Source organism: Barbus barbus (assembly GCF_936440315.1).
Source record: "Barbus barbus genome assembly, chromosome: 17".
NCBI lineage: Eukaryota > Metazoa > Chordata > Actinopteri > Cypriniformes > Cyprinidae > Barbus > Barbus barbus.
In genome coordinates this window covers 7,248,935-7,259,160 of record NC_136745.1, presented here as the reverse complement: position 1 = coordinate 7,259,160, position 10,226 = coordinate 7,248,935, and the positions used below count along the sequence as shown (strand labels likewise).

At 38.7% G+C, this 10,226-nt stretch overlaps 1 protein-coding gene across 1 annotated transcript; it reads right to left on the bottom strand.

Annotated features, from left to right (window-relative positions):
- Window positions 1-3,094: 3,094 nt before the first annotated feature.
- On the bottom strand, window positions 3,095-10,213 carry LOC306883203 (uncharacterized protein). Its single transcript, XM_079438323.1, has 10 exons — window positions 10,163-10,213; window positions 9,926-10,009; window positions 9,616-9,812; window positions 9,302-9,440; window positions 8,983-9,094; window positions 4,842-5,071; window positions 4,583-4,666; window positions 3,930-4,126; window positions 3,603-3,741; window positions 3,095-3,478 (listed from the first exon to the last, which is right to left on the bottom strand). Exons 1-10 carry the CDS (start codon window positions 10,164-10,166, stop codon window positions 3,345-3,347), a joined length of 1,320 nt encoding a protein of 439 aa, XP_079294449.1. The 5' UTR covers window positions 10,167-10,213; the 3' UTR covers window positions 3,095-3,344.
- Between the last annotated feature and the right edge of the window lie 13 nt (window positions 10,214-10,226).

The window sequence follows — 10,226 nt, the reverse complement described above, 5'->3', positions numbered from 1 at the left end:
CTGTGTCCTGTGTCTAAATGACTACCGTCCCATAGCACTGACTCCAATCATGATGAAGTGCTTTGAGAGGCTAGTCATGCACAACATCAAAACCAGCATCCCCAACACACTCAACCCGCTCCAGTTTGCATACCGTCCAAACCGCTCTACGGACGATGCAATTTCCTCCACCCTCCACCTGGCTCTTACCCACCTAGAAAATAAAGACTCCTATGTTAGAATGCTGTTCATTGACTTCAGCTCTGCATTCAACACAATAATCCCACAACAGCTCATAAATAAACTAAACCTGCTGGGCCTTAACAATCCCCTTTGTAACTGGATCCTGGACTTTCTAACCGGAAGACCTCAGTCAGTCCGTGTCGGCCACAACACCTCGAGCCCTACAACACTGAGCACAGGTGCCCCACAAGGCTGTGTGCTCAGCCCGGTGCTCTTCACAATGCTGACCCACGACTGCACTGCCAAGTTCAGCTCCAACCACATCATCAAGTTTGCTGATGACACAGCAGTGGTAGGTCTCATCAGCAACAACGATGAAACGCACTACAGAGAGGAAGTGGCACAGCTGGCTGAATGGTGTGGCACTAACAATCTGTCCCTCAATGTGGAGAAGACAAAGGAGGTTGTGATGGACTTCAGGAGAAACTCCGTTGACCACCCCCCACTGACCATCGACAGCTCGACTGTGGAGAGAGTCAGCAGCACTAAATTCCTGGGGGTGCACATCACAGAGGATCTCACCTGGACCACCAACACCATGTCACTCTCCAAAAAGGCACAACAGCGCCTACACTTTCTCCGCCTGCTGAAAAGAGCAAGTCTCCCTCCACCCATCCTCACCACATTCTACAGAGGCACCATTGAGAGAGTGCTGACCAGCTGCATCACTGTCTGGTACGGGAACTGCAGTGCTGCTGACCGCAAGACCCTCCAGCGGACAGTGAACACAGCTGCAAAGATCATCGGTGCCCCTCTCCCCTCCATCCTGGACATTTTCCTTACACGATGCTCCAGCAAAACCAACAGCATCGTGAAGGACTCCACCCATCCCTCCCACAGTCTCTTCCAGCTCTTACCATCAGGAAGACGGTACCGGAGCATCAGAGCCCGCTCCGCCAGACTGCTCAACAGCTTTTTCCCCCAGGCTGTGAGAGCCCTGAACTCAAACCACCCCGCCCCCCCTCTGAAACCCCATGCAAACCCCTACCTCCTGAAACATGGACCCCCCAACCTTACCACACCAAAGAAAAAACTGTATGGAACTTTTTTTGTGCAATTCGAAGTGTGCTGCACACAGGTGAGTGGGCCTGTACAAACCACCTGTAGTAACACACTGCTGCGTGTACACAATCCCACAAAAGACTTAGCAATATATGTATGTTTACATGCTCATGCACTACAAATCATCCTGCACTGTTCAACAAACAGCTGCTTGACTCAAAATGTTTCTCTTTGCACATGTACAGTATTTGTGAAGCATTCGTATAGTTTGTATTTTTTATCTTTTATTTTTTAGTTTGTATAGGGTAAATATTTATGTGAAGCATTCGTATAGTTTGTATTTTTTATCTTTAATTTTTTTAGTTTGTATAGGGTAAATATTTATGTGAAGCATTCGTATAGTTTGTATTTTTTATCTTTTAATTTTTTTAGTTTGTATAGGGTAAATACTTATATATACTATACTTATAGTTAAATCTGTCAGTAGGTTAGTTGTGTATAGGTTTATAGTGTATTTTACTTCATTGTTGTATGTCTTTATTTATGTAGCACCGTGGTCCTGCGAGGCACGACATTTCGTTCCACTGTATATCCCCACATGTAGCGGAATGACAATAAAGCTCAATTGACTTGAACTTGACTTGACTTGAATGGAGTAAAAGCTTTTTTATGCTTTTTTGGCCAGTACCTTGACAGCTCATCCCCTTCCAGTGGTACACTCATCCGAAGAACAGTGGGCAAAATGAGCTTGCATTGCTTGCGAGTTTAGGGTCATACCCAAGAAAGTGATGCTCTGTGTGGGATAAAGCATGCTCTTGAAACTTCAAAAGGTCTAGAACGGGGGTCTCAAAACTCAGACCTGGAGGTCCTCCAGAGTTGAGCTCCAGCTTGCCTCAACACACCTGCCTAGAAGTTTCTAGTATGCCTGGAGTGGAGGAGTGGTTCTCTGCTTGCAATATGGGTGCGTCCCGATCTGGCAAGTAGGCCAGTCTGTGTGCAAACTTAAATGTATAAGTTCTCCTGATCATGTTCACCACCCATTCTGATACTGTTGGCCAGTACCTTGACAGCTCAAGGTACCTTGACAGCTTACATTGCAAAAGAGAGGTTGTAGCACTTTGTGATGTGTCAGAGGCAGGTCACCATCTGATGACAGGGAGTCTACGTACCCTCGTGCTGAGAATAAGAGAATCCACAAGGCTTACACCCTGCAAAACACCGCTCTGTGCATAATATCTGAATGAGAGTAAGAGTGAGGTGGAAAAAAGCCCTGATGTTGAGACATGTTTGGTTTTGTTCGACTTTTTTATTGGCAACAAAGAACCCAAACATTTCCCATGTGGAAATGTTTGGGTTCAACACAGCAAGGTGAACTCTACAAACATATTCGTTTGCAAGTATTTACAGTGTTTCAGCTCATCTTTTTGTGAATCTTTGGTGTAAACTTTCCAGGCCCCCTTTCCAAAATATTGCTTCCAGCGCCCCCCAATGTTCCCTAAATGCAATGTTCTCTGAGAAACGTTGTTCTACTACAGCAGGGATCCTCAAATCTTGCTTGTGAGATCCACTTTCCTGCGGAGTTTAGCTCCAACCCTGATCAAACTCACCTACCTGTGATTTTCTGTTGATCATTGACATTGATTAGCTGAGACATTGATTAGCATGCTCACGTGTGCTAAACTCTGCAGGAAAGTGGATCTCGCGAGCCAGATTTGAGGATCCCAGCACAACAGTTTCATGTGTGAGTGCAGGATTAGGCTCAACATCGCCCTCTGTCGTGGAGAACAAGATGTTTGATGAGAAGTTGTTTCGAGATGTGTTTGATTTGGATCCACTTGGCTACTTTCAGGATAAATAATAAACACATGATGTGAGAAAATATTTTATTTTATTTAAAAAGATTACAATCATTACAGGAAATTCACTGCAGCTCTGTATATCATTACAATAGTCATATTTTGGAAATGCAAACTCTTAAATGGTTTGGAAAGATTATATTAGCAATCTAATATCTATATTTAACTAAGCATATTACAATAGGCCTAATCAAGATTATAATCTTGAGTTGTTGTACTCATTTCAGTAATTTAAGGGTTTTACAGGTTCATAACTGCTGTTCTTCAGTAACCCTTGCTTTTGAACCACTGGGCTCTGGCAACAACATCATTGGAGTAGTCATTTCCTGTGGTTCTGGCATCGATATTCTCATACGAACTGACTGTACTCACACCTGCGTTGTAGGCTGATATTCCCCCTGAAACAGACATTATAATACAACCGAGACATGAAAATTAAGCGATAAACTTGCCTTTATTTATCTCTTTTTTATGTTTTATGCTATTTATGTTTATTTATCGTAAATGTTATTGTAAACTTACCTTTAAAGCATTGCTCTTGGGACCACATGGGAAATCTTGCTTTAATTTCTTTAGTGAAGCTAATGAGTATCTCAGTAGCCTGTGCGATATGCTGCTCACTGTCCCATGCACCAGCTGGAGTGTGGTAGCGTCTGTCGACCTAAAAGAAACACCATCAAAGAAGAGAATAATTAGAAATGTACCATACTTATTTTTGCATACTTTGCAACTTCTTGTTTTGCATGATACATCTGTGACAATTTCCAATTAGGAGTCTGCTTGAATTTATTCTCAATACCTGAAATTGTATTTATTTTTTAATAGAGTAGATCTGTTCCTCCAACCAACCTGCATGAGGCCAAAGGCATTGCCGTGGTCACCCCAACCACCCTCCAGAGCGGCTCCGGCTCTGGATTCTCTGGAAATGATGCCAGCAATCACAGCCGGGTCCATCTGCTTTGCTCTGCCAACTTTGGTGATCATACTCTTGTAGTTCTCCATCCGGGCCAGATCAGTCTCAGCCAGTTTTTTGGAGGCTTCAACACCTTTTTAGGATAAAATCCTTGTTATAATTATATTACTTATTGCTATATATTACTTATTGCCTTCGGATGAGACGTTAAACCGAGGTCCTGACTCTCTGTGGTCATAAAAAATCCCAGGATGCCCTTCGAAAAAGAGTAGGGGTGTAACCCCGGCATCCTGGCCAAATTTGCCCATTGGCCCTCTGACCATCATGGCCTCCTAACCATCCCCATATCTACTGATTGGCTTCATCACTGTCTCCTCTCCACCAATAAGATGGTGTGTGGTGGGCGTTCTGGCGCACTATGGCTGCCGTCGCATCATCCAGGTGGATGCTGCACACTGGTGGTGGACGAGGAGATACCCCCCTTACTATGTAAAGCGCTTTGAGTGCCTAGAAAAGCGCTATATAAATGTAACGAATTATTATTATTATTATATATTGCTATAATTTGTATGCAGTCATGCATTCTCACCATTTATGTTTAATCTGTCTTGATTAGCTGTTGCCTGTGATGCACCAGTGGTGTCTATTTTCATAATGTTTCCATAAATGCATGCTAGAAAAAACATAGAAAATATAAAGTTAGTAAATTACACTATCACAAATTCCTCCTCATTGCTCAGACAATATCATATAAAAACAGTCTGCACCTGATGTATTACATTATTATTAGCAATTTTTCTCTGGCCCAGCTCTAGCCCACACAATCAGCTTTTGCTTGGCTCATATACCGCAATGAATTATGGTCCTAGTGTGGACCAGGTCTGGATTCCAGACAAGGGCCACACATGGGCCATAACTGGCCCAAGTCTCAGCCAAGTTAATTACCCATAACTGGCCCTGAATTGGGCCAGTTATGGCCCATGTGTGTCCCTTGTCTGGAATCCAGACCTGGTCCACACTAGGACCGTAATTCATTGCAGTATGTGGACCAAGCAAAAGCTGATCGTGTGGGCCGGAGCTGGGACAGAGAAAAATTGCTATGTGGGTATAACTTACCCATGATGTTGACTTAGAACTGCTGTGAAAGAGCAAATCAGAGCTCGATGAGCCTTGTCACTAAATCTGGACGTGATTATACAGCATATGATTGCAGAAGGAGTGGTTTCTCTTTTTTTCCAGATGTTCTTCCAACTATATTGTGGAGAAAAGAATAACCAATTTTGCTAAATGTTAAAAAAGGGAAATCTTAACACTTGTACCAGTGTAAATGCCAAATTTAAACTTTTCTAAACAAATGGTTGTAGGACTTTTTAGTTATGGGCCCCAATATCCAAAATGTAATAAAATTTGTCAGAGTTTGAATCTCTGAAGTTTCCCCTTTATATATTTTATTTTAAAAAAAGATTTTTTTTATTTATTTATATGGGGCAAGTCCATTGCAAACATTTTGTAATACATGTTTATACTGTCTGCAATTGTAGTAATACTGAAATTATGTATAGCCTTCAGTATTTTCAAACAAATAAATAAATAATTTTATGAATTATTTAATTGGAGGGTGAACCAACTAAAAAGGCTAAAAGTAGCCTAATGTTAGTGTAATCTGTTATAATCAATGAAGCTGTCTACACTGTTAAATGAATCTTCCTTACAGTAGTACATGGTACGTAGGCCTACATCTGCTCTTGTCTATTGATGAGGTAATTCACAAGAGCTCAGAGTTTAGTCAGCGATGACTCATCTGAACGCCTCTGATTGGCTACTGCATTCATAAGCTCAACGGAATCGCATGCTATTAATTATAATGCGCAACACAGCCGTAATAGGTTTAGTTTAATCGACAGTTTTCATTTCATTTTCACTTTCACTTTATTCGACACAGCCATAAAACAATGAGTCACTTTTCAGTTCATTTTCACTTTCACTTTATTCGACACAGCATAATAGGCTAGATTTTAGTTTAATCTACACTTTTCATTCCATTTTCATTTTAACTTTATTCGTGACATCCGTAATAGATTGATTTAGTTTAATTATTCAGGGACAGGGAGAGGGGAAAACCAAAGCCCTAAAAGTAGCCTGTGGTTGAATACAACGCACATCACAAACCCGTTATTTTAGGCAATAGCCTACCAGAAATGGGTGTCATGTCATAAAACAATTTTAATATGACTGAATTTTTATTTAACATGACCACATTTTAATTAAACATTGTAATTTATTAGCTAATTAGGCTATAACCTTCTTTTACACGGTTATTCAAACAGTGAATAAATGAAACCGAGCAAATTATTTAATGTCAAAGAACATTATGACAGTCTTGCGCGAGTTCAAACTCTCTCAGAACACTCCCCTTAGAATCAATGAAAGAAGGAAATGAATCTCTTACTTACATCGTAGGCTACGTAGATCTGCACTGGTCACTGGTCATTCAGGAACAGGGGGACTTACACAGTGGAGAGGGGTGGGCGGATCGAGATAGACCACCCATATTAGGAGGCTGTTTATTGGAGCGCATGGGGAACTCCAAAAAGATGATTCATTAGATTAGAGTTACATGAAAGACACGTGATGTGAGTGAATAAATGACAATAAATAAATAAATAATAATAATAATATTAATAATAAAAAATCAAGTCATAGCCTACTTTAACAAGTGAAATCTTTCATAGAAGAACCACAAGCTGTTTCAAGAAAGAAGTCTTATTGAAGTAGGGTGCAGTTTAAAGACTTTTCTAGGACCCTACAGTTTTATATTATTTTATTTTATTTATTTATTTTCTATTAGCCACTCATACTATTTTCAGTTCTGTATATGTATATTTTTAAGGAATTATGTATTTTTAATTGCATAAACTTAATTATTGTCTCCTTACCCTAAACATACTGTACCCATTGATAACCCTCTTGAAATATTTAACCTAATTTATTTCAATATATTCTATAGGGTGAACTCAGATAAAGGGGGACACTTTTTGTAAAATATGTGTGATCTAGATGGGTTTTCTTTCCTTTTCTTTATTACTTTTGTAAACTTTAATGCCCAGCTATAATATTTCAATTTGAATACAGTTTATATATACAGTTTCAAATCAGAATATTGATAAAAAATGAGCTCTACAATATATTAAAGATGTGACTATAACACAAGCAACAACAAATAGGTTAAAAAATTATAAGATGATCATTTAAAATGGTATCCATATGTAAAAAATGCTTCTCTGTCTATGCTCTTTAAACACTTGAAACCATTTTTAATTGTGTCCACATTATAAAGCTTTAGGCTATATTCTGCATCTATAATTTTCTCCTCTCATCCTTTCTTCACTCCACTCCAATGCCTCGACTTCCTTTCTATTTTCTCTGTCCTTTCTTCCATCTCTGACTTAAATTTCCTGACTGCAGTCTCATTTCTGTTTTATTATTTCTCATTTAAAAGTTAATGGCAACTATAAAATAACCAGTGAATGTCAATTTATTTAATGAATTTGGGTATACTTACTGAAGCTTAAAGTTTAGCCCACTTTACCTGAATCGCACATGCCCACTTTATCTAACACATTAAGCCAAAGTGGGCCGTTTACATTTAGTAAGCAACCTTATAAGTTATCAATACAAATCTTATGTCAAAGGGTTTTCTACCTTTCACCATGACACAGTCCTCCCTTGAAGTGTGGCCAGACCCACCAGTCTCATATTGCATCAACCAAACTATTTTATCATTTAGAGAAGTAGTGTCCATTTAATTAACGATTAAGGACTATTGTTCCGCTCTGAAAGTATTAACCATTTGAGCACTTTACAATCAATGTTAAACGGCCCACTTTAGCTGAATTCACCCTATTAAATTCAGGTTTCTTGGAAAGAAAGACTTTTGTCAGTGCAAGACTTCAGTTCATTAGCCGCACACAGGATAATAAGTACTGTAAGGATATCAAAACTTCAGTCTTCACTTTTAAAAGTAATACTTTTTATCAGCAATGGCCTTCTTAAAAAAAAATTTTTAATATCAGTAATTACATTTAAAAATTGCAAATGACTACTGTTCAACAACAATTACAGATATCACCAAGGGAACAAGACATTGCATAAGAAAAAGCATCTAAAAGTTTCGCCATTGACACCGTACATTTGGAAACAAAGCTTGCATCTCTCCAGCTGTAATCGTGTTGTAATCAGTGCTGCTGAAAACACTAGAGCTGTTCTGCTTTTGTGTGTGTCTTTAGAAACGTGTAATTCACAGGCAAACAAATGAACCCAAATAAATATGCATGAGGTTTCACATTAAGCATTTTCCCATTGAGTGCTATTATAAATAGTACATTGCATTCATATTCTGGCCTCATCTGCTTGCCTGTATATGGTATGCATTATCATCTAGGTGTATACTGAATTTGATATTTTAATATCACTTAATATGCTAGGGCATTATGTGTTTTCTCATGTTTTAGAATGTCTAGATGTTTTTAGTGATTGAAATACAGTGGTGGGTGCTTTATATGGATCACCAGTGCCCAAAACCTTTGTTTTTCTTTATTTAAGAGGAGATCTAAATGTTTATGACATGAAATAGATGGACAATTGCCAGGCCATCGGTTCTCTGCAGGTCTCCGTGCAAGTCATGTGACTGAAAACCAGGAACAATGTAGAATATGAGGTCATTTTAATGTGAATATGGCAAGACTGTTGATAAGATTTTAGATAAGAAGTTTATTTTGTCATATTATATACAGTGACATAATTTAGCTCTTAAGATACAGAAAACAAAGATATTAAAAAGGATTGTATTACACAGAAGCTATATGTTTAAGTGACACAAATACAGTAACTTCAGTAATGAGGAGTAATTCAGTGAAGTTGATACATTGTATTTCACAAGAGTTTAACAGCTCAGTAACTGCTGTTCTTCAGTAACCCTTGCTTCTGAACCATTGGGCTCTGGCAACAACATCATTGGAGTAGTCTAGTCCTGTGGTTATGGCATCGATAGTCTCATACGAAGTGACTCTTCTCACACCTTTGTCATAGGCTGCTATTCCCCCTGAAACAGACACGAAAACCTCAATCAGACTGATAACATTCCATTTACATTTAACTTTTTATAGACAATTTAAGATTTATTAATTAATTCATCAAAATTCATCTTTCAAATCATCATTCTTGCATTTCTCTGTTCTCTGATGAATCTAATGTGCGTAGTTTCTGAAACAAGAGACATTTGTGGTTTCTGAGAGTGGAAGTGTACTACCTTTAAAGCATTGCTCTTGTGTCCACTTGGGAAAGTTTACTTTAATTTCTTTAATGAAGCTAATGAGTATCTCTGTAGCTTGTGCGATATGTTGCTCACTGTCCCATTCACCGACTTTATCGTGGTACTGTGTGTCAACCTGGAAAAAAAAAAAATGAAGCTTTGAAACAACAGACATATTTAGTAACACTTTGCATGGATGATTATTGTGACAACTTAAACACCTTGAACCTTATTTTATGTACACTCATTAATGTATAAACCTCATCTTAGGTCTAATTTAATTTTAAATAGAGTAGATAGTTGTAATGAACCTGCATAAGGCCAAAGCCTTTGTGTGCGCGATCCCATCCATTATTCAGGACGGCTCCAGCTCTGGACTCTCTGGATATGATGGCAGCAATCACAGCCGGATCAATCTTCTTTGTTTTGCCAACTTTAGTGATCATACTCTTGTATTTCTCCACCTGGGCCAGATCATGCTCAGCCAGTTTTTTAGAGGCTTCAACCCCTATGACATATTTAAATCATTTTTAAACATATTGTAACATGGTGCTCATTGCATATATTGGCAAATGAAACAAAAGTGCCATAAGTGATTTGTATGCAGTCATGCATTCTCACCCTTAATGGTTAATTTGTCTTGTTTTGCTGTCTTCTCTGATGCACCGGTGGTGTCTATTTTCATGATGTCTCCATAAATGTATGCTAAAAACAACATGGGAGGTATCAAGCTCTTTCAAGTCAATAAATCATTATTTATACTGAATATTCAAGCAGTGTTGCACTATCAGAAATTGCTCCTCATTATTGAGGCAATATCGTATAATAACAGCCAGCACCTGATATTATATAACTTACCCATGATGTTGATGTAGAACTGCTGTGAAAGACCAAATCAATGAGGCTGATGAACCTTTTCACT